At 44.4% G+C, this 18,879-nt stretch overlaps 2 protein-coding genes and 1 non-coding gene across 4 annotated transcripts in view; 2 read left to right on the top strand and 1 right to left on the bottom strand.

The window, feature by feature from the left end:
- The window catches only part of CDNF (cerebral dopamine neurotrophic factor), an 18,820-nt gene extending 5,240 nt beyond the window's left edge, over positions 1 to 13,580 (bottom strand). Inside the window, exons 1-3 of the mRNA XM_032244014.1 lie at positions 13,337 to 13,580; positions 2,493 to 2,620; positions 374 to 515 (exon numbers count right to left, since the gene is read on the bottom strand). Coding sequence (XP_032099905.1) covers positions 374 to 515; positions 2,493 to 2,620; positions 13,337 to 13,451 — 385 coding nt within the window. The 5' untranslated portion in view covers positions 13,452 to 13,580. The remainder of the gene's footprint in view (positions 1 to 373; positions 516 to 2,492; positions 2,621 to 13,336) is intronic.
- Positions 6,953 to 7,068, top strand: LOC116527264. Its single transcript, XR_004258460.1, has one exon. It is a non-coding gene; the product is annotated as a U5 spliceosomal RNA (small nuclear RNA).
- Positions 13,581 to 13,719: 139 nt separating the features above from the next.
- Positions 13,720 to 18,879, top strand: part of HSPA14 (heat shock protein family A (Hsp70) member 14) — a 30,952-nt gene continuing 25,792 nt past the window's right edge. For both annotated transcript variants that reach the window (XM_032244012.1, XM_032244013.1), the window contains exons 1-3: positions 13,720 to 13,969; positions 15,444 to 15,524; positions 15,623 to 15,705. In XM_032244012.1, the coding sequence (XP_032099903.1) occupies positions 13,913 to 13,969; positions 15,444 to 15,524; positions 15,623 to 15,705 (221 nt within the window). In that variant the 5' untranslated portion in view covers positions 13,720 to 13,912. The remainder of the gene's footprint in view (positions 13,970 to 15,443; positions 15,525 to 15,622; positions 15,706 to 18,879) is intronic.

Below are 18,879 nucleotides of genomic sequence, written 5' to 3'. Positions count from 1 at the left end.
GGATTACAGGCACGTGCCACCACGCCCAGCTAATTTTTGTATTTTCAGTAGAGACAGAGTTTCGCCATGTTGGCCAGGATGGTCTCGATCTCCTGACCTCATGATCCGCCCGCTTCTGCCTCCCAAAGTGCTGGGATTACAAGTATGTGCCACCACGCCCGGCCAACCTAATGCTGATTATGCCTGTACTATTTATTTGTCCTCCCTCAAAGAAACTCAAATGGTCATAGGTACCATTCATCAGCCCAGCAAGTTATTGGTGAGTGATGAATTCCTTTCCTTCTAACACTGAACTTTTAGAAAACATGGTCCCAAGTTTAGAGGTCTGGCAATCCATTGGACATGTTGGGGAAAACACTGGGCTGTGTTATACCATATTTCAGCTCACAGATCTGGCTGTCCAACTTCTTCAGCTTCTCACAAATCTTCATTGCAGGCATATGCACACTCATTGGGCGCGTGACTTCACTTAGGATCTTCGTGGCTGCATCTTTTGTGGCTCCTAGATAATAGCACTGAAGGAAAATGAAAAGAATTGAGTGTTCCAGACAATGAAGACAGCAAGGAATGCAAATACAGCACCAAGAAGTAAGAAAGAGGTAGGCTGAGAGCAGTGGCTCACGCCTGTAATCCCAGCACTTTGGGAGATTGAGGTAGGCAGATGAGTTGAGGTCAGGAGTTCGAGACCAGTCTGGTCAACACAGTGAAAACTCATCTCTGCTAAAACTACAGAAATGAGCCACACTTGCTTGCTTGAACCCAGGAGGCAGAGGTTGCAGTGAACCGAGATCATGCCACTGCACTCCAGCTTGAGCGTCAGAGTGAGACTCCATCTCAAAAAAAAAAAAAAAAAAGGAAGAAAGAGGTTAACCTCATTTTCCTGGTCCAGCTATTAAATTTTAACTTCTGCTGACTAAGCCGCCAGGAAACAAGCGACTCTGTTCTCGTGATCATCCTAATTAGAAGTGCCTACAATTCACATGGTGTTAAAAGACTAATAAGAAGAGTTAACACATACTAAGTGTTTTCTCTGTGTCAGGTGCTGCTCTCAATGTTTTAAGGTATTAACTTATTTATGCCTCACAACAGTCCTGTGAAGTAAGTACTGTTATTATCCATATTTTATACCCAAGCCAACTGAAGATCCCCCTATCTAGCAATACAACAGACAGAATTATAAAGTCCAGCACACTGGCTCTAGAACCCATGTCTTTTTCCATCAGGCAATTCTGACATTCAAGTTCCCTGTCTTCAGAATTTTACATTTAAAAATATAAACATTGGCGGGGCATAGTGGCTCATACCTATAATCCCAGCATTTTGGGAGACCAAGGCAGGTGGATCGCTAGAGCTCAGGAGTTCCAGGCCAGTCTGGGCTACAAGACAAAACCCTGACTCTCCAAACATAAATAAATAAATCCAAAAATTAGCTGGGCGTGGTGGCATGTGCCTGTAGTCCCAGCTGCTTGCAAGGCTAAGGTCAAAGGATCACTTGAGCCCGAGAGGTTGAAGCTGCAGATGGCAAAGATCACACCACTGCACTCCAGCCTGGGAGACAGAGGGAGACCCTGTCTCAAAATAATATAGATAGAAAGACCTTAATGATACGGATAAATGGCATGAGCTTTACAACACATCCATGGTGACCAGTCAACATGCAGATGTAACTGACAATCTGACAATATTAGGCAAAAAGGAGTTGGCCCAAAATTGTCTTTAGTGGTATAAAACAGTGTATTGAAACAAGCCATATGCGTATACCCAGGAAACATCACATTCATCTCATTAGAAGAAAATATAAATACTTCATTAATTGTGTATAAATAATAATGTAAAATATTTTGATAAGTTTGTCTAATTGTCTTGGTAAGAAATGGAAAGCCCATTCACTCTTAACTCAGGATGGTAAATTCTCATTAGGAATTCAGTTTCATAATTTCATTTAAGAAAACATAGAATTGGGCTGGGCGTAGTAGCTCACGCCTGTAATCCCAGCACTTTGGGAGGCCAAGATGGACAGATCACTTGAGGTCAGGAGTTCAAGACCAGCCTGGCCAACATGGAGAAACCCTGTCTCTACAAAAAATACAAAATTAGCTGGGTGTGGCGGCACATGCCTGTAATCCTAGCTACTCAGGAGGCTGAGGCACGAGAATGATTTGAACCCAGAAGGTGGAGGTTGCAGTGAGTCGAGATCGTGATACGGCACTCCAGCCTGGGCAACGGAGCAAGACTCTGCCTCGAAAAAAGAAAACATAGAATTGATTGTCTGTGGTATACTCAGAAAGCAAAGTACAGCTGGAAATATTCTGGATGAAAACACATAGAACTACATGTCACTGGAAGACGGGTTTCTGCCTGCTGCGTGCTCTACAATGGACATGCTTGAGGCAAACATCACACAGGAGAACATCACGTCTAAGAAGAGAAATGAAACTATTAGCAGTTTTCTTCAAGCACATGGGAAAAATGAAAGGTGAAATTTACCATACCAGGCGGTTTTCTTTTCCTTTGGTAGCCAAGCAAAAGCTGATCAATTCATTCTCTATAGTGTCCAGCGAAAAGTTAACTCCTCTGTCTATCAATGACTTGTAGAATCGGTTCAAGAATTCTTTACATACTAGAAGGAACAAACAAATATGTCTGTATGCACAACTTCACCACCACCACCCCTATGCGTATGACCCGCTAACCACATTAAAAAATCCATACGGCTCAATGCCACATATCAATGGATTCAACTGATTTTGGGTCCGGGCATGGTGGCTCACACCCATAATTCCAGCACTTTGGGAGGCAGCAGCAGGAGGACCACTTGAGTCCAGGAATTTGAAACCAGTCTGGACAATATAGTGAGACTTTGTCTCTACTACTACAAAAAAAAAAAAAAAAAGCAGGCATGGTGGTGCATGTCTGTAGTCTCAGATACTCGAGAGGCTGAGGTGGGAGGATCACTTAAGCCCGGCATATGGAGGCTGCAGTGAGCTATGATCTAGCCACTGCACTCCAGCCTGGGTGACAGAGCAAAACTCTGTCTCAAGAAAATAAAAAATATAAATAAAAAGAATGATTTCAGGCCCGTTGCTACTAGTTTAGTATTAGGCCTAAATGCATGTCATATCAGCTTATTGAATCAATCAATCATTGGAACCAAGTTCTACCTAAAATGATAACTTTTTCACAAAATTTGGCTAACCCTAAAATAAAAAATAGCTATCTATAGGCTATCACCTTGAGATAGCATAATTCTAAGCACAGAGAAAAACCTGAATAAGAATCTTGAGTGAAGCCCCTTGGTGGTCTGCGTAAGTCTTTATGTTCCATCATTGTGAGCCTAAAGTGAAATCAGGCTGGGTGCGGTGGCTTACGCCTGTAATCACAACACTTTGGGAAACCAAGGCCAGAGGATCGCTTGAGACCAGAGTTTGAGACCAGCCTGGGCAATACAGTGAGATTGTCTTTGCGCACACCTGTAGTCCCAGCTACTGAAGAGGCTAAAGTGGTAGGCTTGTTAGGTCCTTTCTTCTAGTTTCTTATTTCTTGACAATATTTTCAAGCTTGTTTTTATATCTTTAAACACACTAAACATAATTATTTATGATCCATGTCTGAAGTCTTCCGAGTATTTTTTTTTTCCTCTAGACAGAGTCTTGCTCTGTCGCCCAGGCTGGAGTGCATTGGAACATTCTCGACTCACTGCAACCTCCACCTCCCGGGTTCAAGCAATTCTCCTGCCTCAGCCTCCAAGTAGCTGGGATTACAGGTGTATGCCACCACACCTGGCTAATTTTTTTGTATTTTTAGTAGAGACGGGGGTTTCACCACGTTGGCCAGGCTGGTCTCAAACTCCTGACCCCCTGATTCACCCACCTCAGCCTCCCAAAGTGCTGGGATTACAGGTGTGAGCACCACGCCTGGCCCAGAGTACATTTCTATTTGTTGTTATTTCTATAGTTTCTTGTTCCTGGTGTGTTCTTTGTGTGCTTGCTTATTTTTTACTACACGATACTCACAGCCCTCAAAACTTATTTGTGAAGATTGTCTGAAGCCCGAGATAAAGGAGCATTATTTCCAGTAAGGATTTGTGTTTGTATTTCTCAGGGTCTAAGGGCAACTAGCCAGGCATTGCTTTAAACTAAATATATTGCTTGAAGTTTTTGGACCTCTGATGTGAATTTTGGGAGCAGATACAATTGAGGGATATTTTGTCGTTATCATCTCTCAGTGATATGTATTTTTTCTTTTTTCTACTTTGCTTAGTGTCAAGGTAAATTTCCTTATAGTCCCCTATGGGTAGGGATGGGTTAGGTTTATGTTCTATGTTTCTTTAAACATGAAAAACAATTTCTGGGCCAGGCTTGGTGGCTCACACCTATAATCCCAACACTTTGGGAGGCTGAGGCGGGTGGATCACGAGGTTAGAATATCACGACCAATCTGGCTAACACAGTAAAACTCCTTCTCTACTAAAAATACAAAAAACAATTTGCTGGATGTGGTGGCATCTGTAGTCCCAGCTACTCAGAAGGCTGAGGCAGGAGGACTGCTTGAACCCGGGAGGCGGAGGTTGCAGTGAGCCAAGATCGTGCCACTGCACTCCAGCCTGGGCAACAGAGCAAGACTCTGTCTCAAAAAAATAAATAATAAATAAAGGAATAAATTAATTAATTAAAAACATAACTGCTATGCCTGATTATTCCATACCTGAAGCCATTGCAGGGTGCGCCTCTTCTGTTCTTTGTCTCAACTGGCCATCACTTATTGTGCCCTTCTTACCTAGGGGTTCGTGACTTTTTTAAATAGGAGCTCTATTTCTTAGACCTTTAACTGTATAAATTGAGGACTAGGTTGAATGTGGGTTCCTGTAAGTAAGATTCACATTTGTTGGCTTGGCTCAGTGGCTCACGTCTGTAATCCCAGCACTTTGGGAAGCTAAGGCGGGCAGGTCACCTGAGGTCAGGAGTTCAAGACTAGCCTGGCCAACATGGTGAAACCCTGTCTCTACTAAAAATACAAAAATTAGCCAGGAGTGGTGGCAGGTGCCTGCAATCCCAGGTATTTGGTAGGCTGAGGCAGGAGAATTGCTTGAACTCGGGAGGCAGAGGTTGCAGTGAGCCGAGATCGCACCATTGCACTCCAACCTGGGCAACAAGAGCAAAACTCTGTCTCAAAAAACAAAATAAAAGCAAGACTCACATTTGCTGATGCCTGAGGATACGATCTACTTAAAATCACTTTCAACTAAATTATCAGTTTGAGATATTTCAGATCATCCGCGTAGTGTGAATGGGGTCTTCAACCCCTATGTGAATGAGCTCATAATTACAAGTTATCAAGAAAGAGCTGTGTTTTTCCTTTTATTCAGTAAAACGTTCAAGTTAAACCATTTCTTTTAGTCTCTAAAGACGGAAATAGGTTGTAGTTATTTTCAGTTCACCTTTTATAATGAAGGGCTTGGTCTTTGGGGCCCTGAATTAATTGGGAGAGGATCTGCTCTCGCACTCCTCACTTGGAAATGCCTGGGATTTGTCTTCATTTAGTCCGGAACCACAAACACTTTAGTTCAGATCACCTGGCTAACAAATGCTCCAGGGTAAATCCAGCTTCAGTGCTCCCTTCAACCCACTGGACTCACACTTCCACTTCGTTGTTGGTTTCTGGGTATGCCCGCCCAACTCATACTTGAAAATATTTTCACATTGTTCATTTTATCCAGTATTTTCAGATGACTGACCAGTCATGTCATCTTTTAGAGCCTAAAGGTCATATATTTTTTTTCTTTTTTTTTTTTTGAGACGGAGTCTTGCTCTGTCACCAGGGTGGAGTGCAATGGTTTGATCTCAGGTCACTGCAACCTCTGCCACCCAGGTTCAAGTGATTCTCCTGCCTCAGCCTCCTGAGTAGCTGGGACTACAGGTGCGTGCCACCACACCCAGCTAATTATTTTAGTTTTAGTAGAGACGGGGTTTTACCATGTTGGCCAGGATGGTCTCGAACTCTTGACCTCGTGATCCACCCACCTCAGCCTCCCAAAGTGCTGGGATTACAGGTGGGAGCCACTGCGCTGGACCTCGTATTTCTAATGCTATTAACATGAACAGAATACTAAATATAATAGCCAGTCACTGGTGTTTTTAACAAATATTAAGCGACTAGTCACTGTAGAATACATGCAAAACTATATTCTAGGTTCTTGAGACTCAGTAATGAAGAAAACAAAGTCCTTGCCCGTGAGAGTTACATCTGATAGAACAAATAAAGGTATAGGTAGCCAAGAGGAAAGATAACCATGGTAAGGAGGATGGAGGGTGACAAGGTAACAGTTTGATTCTAAATGAGTTGGTTAGGAAAGATCTCTTAGATAAAGTGATGTTCGAGCAGACACCTGAACGCAGTGGAAGAACAATTTAAGTGGATGACTTGAGGAAGAACTCTGCAGGCAGAAGGAACAGCAATACAAAGGCTCGAATGCAGGAGTGTCCTTGGTGGATTCAAGGACCAGCCAGGGGGCCAGCGTGGCTAAAGTAGGAGGGAGACAAGTAGCGAAAGAGATCAAATAGGCAGCAGCATGCCGGGGCAATGAGGTCCTTTCAAGCATGGTAAAGACTCTGGATGTCACTCTGAGAAGGGAAGCCATTCAAGATTTTGAGTAGAGAGGAGCTATGCTCTGACATGATTCATAAAGGACGTCTCTGAAGGCTGCTGAAGAATGAACTACAAGGAAGCAGGAAAGAAAGCAGGGAGACCAGCTGACCAGTTTAGAGGGTCTCAAAACAGTTGCATCTCTTAGATCAGGGTAATAACTATAGAGGTGATGGGAAGTGGTTGCACTCTGGACGTATCTTGAAGGAAGTGCAAAAAGAATTTACTAATGAACCAGATGTAACATGTTAGAGCCGGGGAGAGAGAGAGAGAAATCAAAGATAATCCCAATAATTTGGCCGAGAAATTGGAACTGTGGTTTCTCTTCAAATCGTATAAATATTTTGCCTTTTACTAAAGATTTCCGTGGAGAGGAACAATTCTGAGTCTTAACCCAATTTTTTGAGGCCCTGCCTCTGCCGGGCCGATTAAACAATAAAAATAAAATAAAATAAAATAAAATTTTAAAAAAGAAAAGAAAAAAAAGAAATTGGAACTGTCGAGTTGCCATTTGCTGAAATGAGAAAGATTGCAGGAGAAGCAAGTTTATGGTGACAAATAGGAATCCAGCCTTTTTTTTCTTTTTCTTTCTTTTTTTTTTTTTTTTGAGATGCAGTCTCACTCTGTCGCCCAGGCTAGAGTGCAGTGGCGCAATCTCGGCTCACTGCAACCTCCACCTCCCAAATTCAAGTGATTCTTGTGCCTCAGCCTACTGAGTAGCTGGGATTACAGGCGCATGCCACCACACCCAGCTAATTGTTGTATTTTTAGTAGAGACTGGTTTTGTTATGTTGGCCAGGCTGGTCTCTAACTCCTGACCTCAGGGGATCTGCCTGCCTCAACCTCCCAAAGTGCTGGCTTACAGGTGTGAACCACCACACCTGGCCAGAATCTAGTCTTGACATATGAACTTCAAGATACTTCTAGACATCTGTGATGGTTAATTTTATGTAGCAACTTAGAGGATATTTTTGGATGATATTAACACTTAAATTGATGAACTCTGGGTAAAGCAGATTGCTCTCCGTAATGTGAGTGGTCCTTACTCAACTAGTTGAGGGCCTGAATAGAACAAAATAGACCAGTCTCCCTAACCAAGAGGAAATTCTCCAGCAGACTCCCTTCAGACTTCATCCATACCACGGGCTCTCCTGGGTCTCCAGCCTGCTTGCCCGCAATGCAGACTTTGGACTTCCTAGCCTTCATAATCTTGTGAGCCAATTCCTTATAATAAATCTCTTTTTATATAGATAAATATTATAGATATTAAGGAGATATATAGATATAGACAGATTATATGTTCTCTTTGGTCCTACTGGTTTTATTTCTCTGGAGAACCTTGACTAATATAACATCCAACTGGAAAGAGTGAGAAGGCAGCTAGATAGATATAAATTTGGAGATCAGGTGTAAGATCTAGGATGAATAAATCTTCAAGTCATCGACATTCTAATGGTGTTTTTGAGATGAGACTACAAAGTAAGGAGAAATGGAAAAGAGACAGTCCTGGACCGCAGCCTTGTGAAACCTCAATGCTTAGAAATTGGGAAGATGGAAAAGAACCAGAAAAAGTCTGAAAGGAGCAGCCAGTGAGGTAGGATGAGAACAAAGGGTGAGTGGTATTCCAGAAGGCAAGTGAAGACAGTGTTAAAAGGCATGTGTAATGGATCTGCTGTGTTAAATGTGAAAAATGAGATCTCTCTCAATATGTATTTTGCTGAGTTTAACTGGCAAATATATCCAGTATGCAAAGAAGAAACCCACCGTAATGATCAATGCTACAAGTCAGCAGAAACTATCATCAGGCCAGACACAGGGGTTCATGCCTATAATCCCAGCACTTTGGGAGGCCGAAGTAGGTGGATCACTTGAGCTCAGGGGTTTGAGACCAGCTTGGGCAACATAGTGAAACCTCATCTCTATTAAAAATACAAAAAATGAGCTGGGTGTGGTGGCATGCACCTGTAGTCCAGGTACTCAGGAGGCTGAGGAGGGAGGATAACTTGAACCCGGGAGACGCAGGTTGCAGTGAGTTGAGACTGTGGCACTGCACTCCAACCTGGGCAACAGAGCAAGACTCTGTCTCAAAAGAAAAAGAAAAAGAAAGAAACAAACTATCATCAAAGTCTCCTAGGAACCTCTAATTCTTGCCTCCTACCAAAAAAAAAACCCCAGTATTGCAGTGCCTCATTTCTCTGACTGTATTTCCCACAGTATACCTTCATATGATTTCTACACCTCAACTATCACTCTGCCAATGTATCATCTAGGTGACGAAGGTTAGAAATACTAACTTGTCCTTTTCAAGATCTACATTTGACTCACTGAAAGATATCCAAAATTTTAACACGGCATATACGCATACATTTCTTCAACAAACTGGGTTCCTACCATACACCACGCACTACGGTAGCCGCTGGAAACGATGCGGTGAGAGACCCTGTCTTGACTTTCAGAGCACACTTTCAGAGGAGACCTAAACAATATGAGAATTGTATTTGATGCTGTGGGAAGACAAAGGAGAGGCACCTGGAGGAAACTTGGAAACCACTGAAAGATACTAAATAAGGAAGTAATTTAATAGCCCTGCCAGGGAACTAGGTGGAAGGGAGACAGATAGCAGGAAGAACACTGTTTTGACAATGAGGAGGGGAAAACTGGGGAAGGTCTGTGTGTAAGGAGGTCCTGGACCTGGGTAAAGAGAAAAGGGCAGGGCCAGCCAGGAGGCAGAATTGATTCAGTGATAGATTTGCTGTAAGCGAAAAGGCAGAAAGAATCTAGGTTGGTTGACCCATGCTGTCACCGTAAGCATGACAGTAACAGGTTTAGGGGAGTAAGACAGGAAGGGGACGATGACTTTGGTTTTTTGACTGTGTTGATGTTGAGGTATACGATATCCAAGAGGGGATGTTCACTAGTCAATTGGATGCAAGGCCTGGGACTCTAGAAAGGTCAGTGGATATAAGGTTAGATAATTATTTATTAATTTTTATTTATTTATTTTGAGATGGAGTCTCGCTCTGTCACCCAGGGTGGAGTGCAATGGCACTGTCTCTGCTTACTACAACCTCTGCCTCCCAGGTTCAAGTGATTCTCCTGCCTCAGCCTCCTAAATAACTGGAATTACAGGCGCCTGCCACTACGCCCTGCTAATTTTTGTATTTTTAGTATAGACAGGATTTCACCATGTTGGCCAGGCTGGTCTCGAACTCCTGACCTCATGATCTGCCCGCCTCAGCCTCCCAAAGTGCTGGGATTATAGATGTGAGCCACCAGGCCCAAGCAAGTTTAGAGATTAATTAGACTGGTTGGTTTGGGTTGCCCAGAAGAGTGTGTAGACTGAGAAGAGAAAAAGGCGGAGGACAGAGCCCTGGAACATCTTAAGCTATGGCTAAAGAACCAGAAGCAAAGACACAGTGGACAGTGGGCACAGAGACAGGAAGGAAAAAAGCAGTATCACGACCATGAAGAGAAGACAGTTTCTGAAAGGGAAAGATGTCAATGGTGGGTGTCACATACCACAGAGAAGTCAAGGTAAGAAAGGAAACTCATTTTTGGGACTTATTTGAAGAGCCATAAATGCCCTAACAAATTAGTAACTTCTTAAGTTTCCTGGGACGTCTTTATTGCCAAAATAACCTCAGATAGCCATACTTCTTTTATTTATGTTGTAGTTTTATGTTTATTAAAGGTAATCCTATAAGTGAATCTATAATTATTTTAAAATAAAAAGTTTTTAAAAATAGCCATAATTTTTTAAAAGAGATTCAAAAATATTTACATTTTTCCAGTAAAACCTCACATTAGCTAACGTGGTAACGGGGAGATCCCCCCCCCGCCCCCGTCACCTCCTTCTGTTTCCCAGTCTCCACCTCCTCCCTCCCTCCCTCCCCTCCAGTTGGGAAGGAGGGTGAAAAAGAGAAAAAATAAAATAAAATACCAAAGAGCTAGGAAGATGACTCCCTTTTCAGTTCCTAGCGTCTCTGCTATCTGTAAGCCTTGGAAAGGTTGCAAATGAATGTTATCCCTACAGTCTGGAGCCTGGCACTGGGTCATGCCCCCACATCTGCATGGTCCAGTCTCCCTCCTGAAACACCCCTGCCAACTAATAGTTTACTGCCTTTGCCTTGTCTCTGTAAGCCCCCTCCCCTGCCGGTCCCCGCTCACACTGCATATGAATTAGCAAATCAGTAAAGCCAAAGGACTGTAAGGTCGGACGTCCAGCAAATGGACAATGACAGTTTTGCCTCAGTTTCGCCTTTAGTGTTGTAAGCCTATAAAAGGTGAGAGAAGCTGCTTCTCCGGGAGCTCGGTAAATGAGGCTGTAACCGACCCCCCCCCCACGCCCCTGTAGCTCCCGGCAGAATAAAAAGCCACTTTCTTCCTCAGTTCCGTGTTCGAGAGGTTTGTTCCTCACTGCTCCTGCTTCAGGAGGACTCACCAACTTGAATAGCTACAGGGGCCAGGCAAGGAAAATGAAGAGTTAAGCAATTTGATCAAGGGCGGGGTAGGGGCAGGTAATAACTCAAAACCCAAGTCCTTTCTAAAAAGAGCAGCCAATAGCCAGTTTTCACTGTATGGCCCTATGGGCCAATCTTGCCAGGTCATCTGGTTTTTTGAGAAAAGCCAGAAACGTGAATTTTTACATAAAATCTCCCAATTTTCAAATGTAGCCAGTGAATTTGATTTTTTTCAAAATGCTTTGTAAATGTAACAAAATACATTGAGAAGAAATTAAGTTGTAAATAAGAAAGGAGGCTGAGGAGGAAGGATCACTCACAAGCAGTAATAGAGCTGGATTTACGCCTGTAATTCCAGCACTTTTGGAGGCTGAGGTGGGCAGATCACCTGTGGTCAGGAGTTTGAGATCAGCCCGACAAACATGGAGAAACCCCACCTCTATTAAAAATACAAAATCAGCTGGGTGTGGTGGTGCATGTCTGTAATCCCAGCTACTCAGAAGGCTAAGGTAGGAGAATTGCTTGAACCCCGGAGGTGAAGGCTGCAGTGAGGCGAGATGGTGCCATTGCACTCCAGCCTGGGCAACAAGAACAAAACTCCATCTCAAAAAAAAAAAAAAAAAAAAAAAAGAGCTGGATGCAGAATCTAGTTCTTCTAGTTCCCAAACTGTTATGTCCTTCCTATTTGATAATACAGCTTCTTTACCTAACAAATGAAATACACACACACACACACACACACACACACACGTTAGTCAGACATGCAAGTTAATCACAGCATGCTGTAATAAATTTAGGACAGACACAGCATAAGCTTCCCATTTAATTAATCCAGATGCTGTCTCTCTTGAAATGTTTACAAGCAGGAGCTACAGATGAGTCATCAAATCAATTGTCTTTGCCTCACAAATTCTGCTTTAAAAGTACAGGACACAATTATAGCACAGTTTTGAGCAAAATTATAACTCAGCTAAACAAATATCTTTATATCAAGTAATAACATCATGTAGATATTATAAGTTTCTGGAGAAAAGTTTAATTATTGCAGAGCTGACAGAAAGCCGGACTCCAATTATTAAGACTTTAAGTACTGGGCGCTGTGGCTCATGCCTATAATCCCAGCACTTTAGGAGGCTGAGGCAGGCCGATCACCTGAGGTCAGGGGTTCAAGGCCAGTCTGGCCAACAAGATGAAACTCCATCTCTACTAAAAATATGAAAATTAGTCGGGCGTGGTGGTGGCATATGTAGTATTAACTACTCAGGAGGCTGAGGCAGGAGAATCGCTGGAACCCGGTGGTGGAGGCTGCAGTGAGCTGAGATTGTGCCACTGCATTCCAGCCTTGGCAGCACAGTGAGACTCTGTCTCAAAAAAAAAAAATTTTTTTTTAGTACGGACTATACCCATCCATTCACTCAACATATATGATGAACCTACAATTCCCTGTTCACTAGGGACAGATTTTCCAGCTCAGGGTATATACATCTAAGCTAATTATTTTAAATAAAACACAGAGTGAGCGCTACAGGAGTCCAGAAGCAATGGGCTAGCATAGCCACTAATCCTCTCTTTGTTAACAGATCTCTAAAGTGAAGTAGGCTGATTTTGCAAAATCCAAAGTCTCAGAGCTAGTGGGCTTGGTGGGAGACAGACCCACGTGCTCTGACTGTAAGTCCACAGCTGAGATACCGTGAACAAAAAGGAATCACTTTTTTGTATTGTACTCGCTCCCAAGCAGTCAATGCACTCCTTTGTAAAGTCACTTTCGCCAACAGAGTCCTAACAAATGTTAGCTATGTCCTCTGATTTAAGCCACTCAGCTCAACGTCATGTTTTGTTTTCCTTTTGGAAGTCACCAGCTAGCTCGGACTTGAAAGACGTCTTCTGTGCAAGGGGAGGCAAATCTTGCTGGCTGGAAGCAGCAGAGTCCATCTGGCGCCAGGATCATCTGAATCTAGCAGTCTTTACATAAACTCTAACCCAAATACAAACCCACCAGCTTTTACTGCTGAAGTTTAATATTCACAGCAACACCACAACGTGGCCTCGCGTTGCCACCAGGCCGGGCTTGAGCTTTTGCTCCATCTGGGCTTGGGCGATCTAAAACGAGGGGCAGGGCCTGCATTTCCTGGGTGAAATGCTATTTATAGCCAGGGCCAGGAGAAGCCAAATCAGACAGCAGCTGCGCTACAGCGCGGGGCCGCCGCCATGCAAGCAGGTCTCACACCGCTCACCTTCACAGTCGGCCCCCGGCCGCCCCCAGGTCTCCTGGCCCTGCGCCAGAACCGGGTGAGAGACCCAAAGCCCGGCGCAAAAGGCCACCACGGCAGCTGGGCTCGCGCACCACATGCTAGACCAGCAGCTTCAATCACCTCCGCCACCGGCGCCCACCGCCCACCGCGGTGCGGAAGAGGGCTGAGGCGTAGAGTGAGAGGTTGGAAAGAATCTGCCCTTAGTTGCCAGGACAAGTGACGCAACTGAACTGAGAGTTTCCATTGGCTTTCACGGAAGGGGCAGGAAGGAGGCGGAGCGAAGGAGCCTTTCCCGGCCCTCCCCCGCTGCGCCTGCGCACGTGCAGTTCCCCCCCCTCGCGCCCCGCCCCCCTGCCTCGAGCACGTAGAGACGCGCTGAAGCTACTCGCCGGCTGCACGTGAAGAAAGGCGGAACCTTCACGCTGATTGGCGGCGACCAGACGCAGGGGGCGGGCGGGAACGTGAAGCTCCGCTGAGCCTGATGGGGCCGTAGGGCGGCTGGTAGCTGCCGCTGTTGGGGGACCCGTTCATTTCTGCCGCCGCCGTCCCTGCCGCCTCATGGCGGCCATCGGAGTTCACCTGGGCTGCACCTCAGCCTGTGTGGCCGTCTATAAGGTGAGGGGCCGCGGAGCTGGATTACGGCTTCATGACGGCCATCCGATTCTCCGGCGCGGGGTCATCCACAGGCTTGAGAGCGGCGTGTCGCCCGCCTAGAGATGTTGTGGAGTGGCGAGGACACTCTGTGCCGAGGGCCTGGCGGTCCCGGCGTCGCCCCCGGCGGCTTCTCCAGAAAGTTCTCTGCTACGCGGCGGAGGCTCCTGGCGACGCAGGCGCGCAGGGTCCCAGGGGCGTCAGGGCGGGGGATACCCGGGGGGGTCCCGGGGATGGCGGGGCCGCGAGAGGCCCGGGGGTCCCGGGGACGGCGGAGTGGCTGGGTGCCCGGGGGATCCCGGAGACGGCGGGGCCGCTGGGTGCCTGGGGAGTCCTGGGGAGGTGGGGGCTGCGAGGACTTTTTTTTTCTGGGGGGGCGGTCATGGGGACGTCCTGGCCTCAGAATCCTGGAACGGCTCTCGCTGATGTCTGGGCCTCAGGATTCCCGTGGGTGGGCGGTTCTAGGGAAGTCGTGGCCGCAGGTACTTGAAGGCGGTGGTCCTGGGGACTGCAAGGCCGCAGTACTCGCTGCCCTGGGCCCTAAAGTCTATGCCAAAGAGGGGCGGGGAGGCTGCAGTACGTAGCTGGAGCTGATGGTCCAGTGAAGCTGCCTGGGTGGGAAGCCAGATTGTTCGTGCCCTACAGAGGTGGCCTTTCTGGAAGGGAGAGCTTGACAGGACTTGTGGCCTTTCTCTCATCAATGGGGATGCAGAAGGAACCATAATCATGAACTGCGCTGCCACTAGTCCCGCGTTTAAATGTCAAATGACTTGTTGGTAAAAGCCAAAGGGTATAATGCCACTTCATTTGTAGAAATAGGGAGAAAGGGACCCGGCGCGATGGCTCACACCTGTAATCCCAGCACTTTGGGAGGCCGAGGCTGGCGGATCACTTGAGGTCAGGAGTTCGAGACCAGCCTGGCCAACTTGGTGAAACACTGCCTCTACTAAAAATACAAAAAAATTAGCCAGGCGTGTAATCCCAGCTGCTCAGGAGGCTGAGGGATGAGAATCGCTTGAACCCGGGAGACAGAGGTTGCAGTGAGCTGAGATCTGCCACTGCACTCCGCACTCCAGCCTGGGACACAGAGCAAGACTCTGTCACAAAAAAAAAAAAGGTAAGTAGAGAAGTAGGAAAGGTAACCTAATACCTAATAACAGGCTTCGTCTTGTGTACAGAAAGGTTATTATTACTTTTGATTCAATTGTTGACTTTGCAGAGCAGAATGAAAACATGAAGCAGTTCTTCATGGAATTATAGGCCTTCTATAAAAACCAGGAAATTAAATGATAATTAAATCTGCGAATTTAAAATATTAATAGAGCGGTATTTCTTTCCACACAGATAGCAAAGTAACACTGGTGCACACGTCTGAATACATCTAATGAGACTGTATTTCATTTCAACAGAACTAATATAGTTGTATTTTCTTCTCTAGGATGGCCGGGCTGGTGTGGTTGCAAATGATGCCGGTGACCGAGTTACTCCAGCTGTTGTTGCTTACTCAGCAAATGAAGAGGTACTAGTCCCCTCATTTTTGTGCTTTTAAAATAATTTAAAATTACATTGATTGTTTTATATGTGTGTATATACATATATATGTGTGTTTTTTTTCAGATTGTTGGGTTGGCAGCAAAACAAAATAGAATAAGAAATATTTCAAATACAGTTATGAAAGTAAAGCAGATCCTGGGCAGAAGGTATGGAATCAAATGATACTTCTAAATATGGTAATAGATACATGTTTATAAATTCTAGGCATAATGTGAAATGAAACTAGAAACAGCATAGTTTGCTTTCTCATTGCTTTTTATGACTGAGTCATTACAGAGAGTACCCCCAGTAGGCTGTTTCTTTTGATTATTAGTGTTGGATCTTCTCCAGTGTGGGAGTCGCTCAGATGTTAGTTTCTTGCTGACAGGTCTGTTAGTATTGATAAATACCAACATTCATTTAATTTTGGTAGTTTGTGTCATTCAGAGGTAGTAATTTGGATTTTTCACATTTTTAGATTTTTTTAAGAGAATTTCAGAGATTTTGTGAGAATTTGAAGACTTTTTGGCAATGTGGTTGAATTTTGCGGAATCTATTACAATTGTTTATATTTTTTGTAGACACTATTGATTTTCTTCCTCAGGATCTTTTGTGACACTTTCTGGGAACTGACTTTTCCCAATGACTTACAAATTTAATCATTAGAGTAACAGCTAAATTAACGTCTTATGTAAGAATCAGATTAATCATCTGTTGTAACTTTAATTAAGTTTTTTTAAGATTAGAAGAGGCTTGCTTCCCCAGACTTCTGTCTCCTCAAATTATAGATTGCTATAATAATTAGGGGTTTTCCTTTTCACTACTGTAGTAATGCTTGATAGAGTGTTTTTAAATTTTCAAAGTGCTTTCACATCTATTTAATCCTCTCAGCATCCTTATAAAATTGGCAAGGCAAATACTATCGTTGTCCATTTATAGATGAGAAAATCAAGGTACAAAGAAATTATGGCATTATTTTCAGGGTAAACTGGATAAGACTGCAGGTCAGATCTCCTCAACCTCTGCCCCAGGTTCTTTCTTCCAACTTCTTTTAGTGAGAATTTAAGTAAAAAAGTCCTTGTGTTGATTTAGAATTTGGATATTAGAGATTAAATTTAATATTTATTTCTTTTATAATTATTTTGTATCTCTTACCTGTGTTCAATTAAGTTGAACTTGATATTAATCTTTTTCCTTAGGATATTTGTGTACTAAGCCAAAAACTATAGTTGTTTAGAGAGAATTCAGTATTTGGTGACAATAAATATATCCCCATATCCTTTTACCTATTGACAGAACTTAGTATTGAACATATTAAATATAAGTTGGTGTCAAGTATTTTCATATCATAAAGCCTAAAAAAAAGAGTTGTAGATGGGTCTTAAAGCCTGAATCACTGAGCAGCCAACAGTATGTTTGTTTTTTAATTAAATTTTTTGAATGAATTGTAGTTTCCCATGCTGCTGTGTAAGAAATAATGCAGAGACGTTAAACTCATTACTGGATTCACCACTTCTTCCTGTGGTTACATCTTGCAAAGCTATAGTGCAATATCACAACCAAGATGCTCACATTGATATAGCCCAGATACAGAACATTTCCTTAGATCGCTCCGCTGGTAGCCAACAATATGTTCCTGTTTCTTTTGTGCTGCTTTGTGGCGGGTAGGGGCTGATGGTTAGAGTAATGATGTGGCTGTCTTCTGCCATATTGTGCAAGAAAGCTTTGTATTAGCAGAGCAGCTTAAACTCACTTTTCTGGCCCATTGTGACAGTCAGATGGGTAACACAGAGCTGTAGTGTGCTGTGATTAGTGAAGGCTGAGCATCTTTCAGATTGCTATAGTGTGGTCATGCTTGGACTCCTATAGAGTTAGCTGCCTGTGGTCCAGGTGATTTTCCCTCTAGCCTATTTACTCACCAGACAAGGGTGATTTTTACAGATCCATTGTTGTGCCAACTCTCAGCCATGGAAGCATTTGGCCCTTTTGTTACCAAGCCATTAAGTCCTTGGTGCGGTGTCTACCCTTGGTAAACTCCCAAAGTTGGGCTTTTTCAGTCTTGGCCTCATGCCTATTGATGACCTACTCACAGGTAGCACCACTTAACTTGCTGCCAAAATTATCCTTACACCCTTCCTGTAACTCTCATTCCCCTGTGGCCTTCCAGCCAGAAATGCGGTCCTTGGACCTGGCTTCTCAGCAATTATCCCTGACGGGGAAGAACCAGCTGGCTCCTGGAGATATCCTGAGAGCACACAGAGCTTCCCCACACCTTCAGACTTGCACCTTGCTGTCCAGAAGCTGCCCAGCCCTCCTTCCCAACCCACAATGGCCAATGCCAATAGCAGCGCGGGCATCCGGTGGTCCAGACAGGAGACACGAACTCTTCTCTCCATACTAGGCGAGGCAGAGTATATTCAGCGCCTCCAGACTGTGCATCACAATGCAGATGTCTATCAGGCTGTGTCTAAACGAATGCAGCAGGAGGGCTTCCGCCGCACCGAACGTCAGTGTCGCTCCAAGTTTAAAGTGCTGAAGGCATTGTATTTAAAGGCCTATGTTGCCCATGCCACAAGTATGGGTGAGCCACCACACTGTCCATTTTATGATACATTGGATCAGCTTCTCCGAAATCAGATAGTGACTGACCCAGACAACTTAATGGAGGATGCTGCTTGGGCCAAGCACTGTGATCAGAACTTTGTGGTCTCTGATGCCCCAGGGGAAGAGGGAACCAGCATCCTAAAATCTAAAAGGACTCAGGCAGCTGAACATCAGCCTATCTTGAAAACAGTTAAGGAATCAGATGAGGATTGTCAGCTAAGAATCAGTGACCGGATACGAGAAACCAGTGACCTTGAGGACTCCTGGGATGAATCCTCGGGTGCAGGTAACTCCCAAGCATGTGAAGGATTCGGGTCCCAGAGTCACGTGGCTCTAAAAAGCTGTGTCTGGATAGTGTCCTCTTCAGCATAGTTCCTGTTTCTGCCTCATTCTGTCCCACCACCTTTTTAAAAACCTAATACTGAACTCAAGGGCTCCAGGTTTTCAAAACCTATGCCCCTAGCTACATAAGATATTAGAACTCTTTAAACCTAGAAATGCTCTTTAGAACCAAACTAATTCTGGCATTATTTGTCATGGATAGTTAGGAACTGGTAGGAACTAGGGTGGGCTGGATAGTTATGTACAAAGGGGTTCAGGAAGGCAAGGGAGAAGTTTTAGAGGTGAAATTAAACAGACCAAAATGTTCAGATTAAGGAAATGGATTCTTCCCAGTCCCTGGTGGAAAGAGGCCTTTCCAGAAACAACCGTAGTTTTATAATTGTCTCTCAGCTCTA

This window comes from Sapajus apella, unplaced genomic scaffold (assembly GCF_009761245.1).
Source record: "Sapajus apella isolate SASKATOON/1434 unplaced genomic scaffold, GSC_monkey_1.0 scaffold53, whole genome shotgun sequence".
NCBI lineage: Eukaryota > Metazoa > Chordata > Mammalia > Primates > Cebidae > Sapajus > Sapajus apella.
Note: the sequence above shows the minus strand (reverse complement) of the source record. Positions and strands in the feature narration are given on the sequence as shown.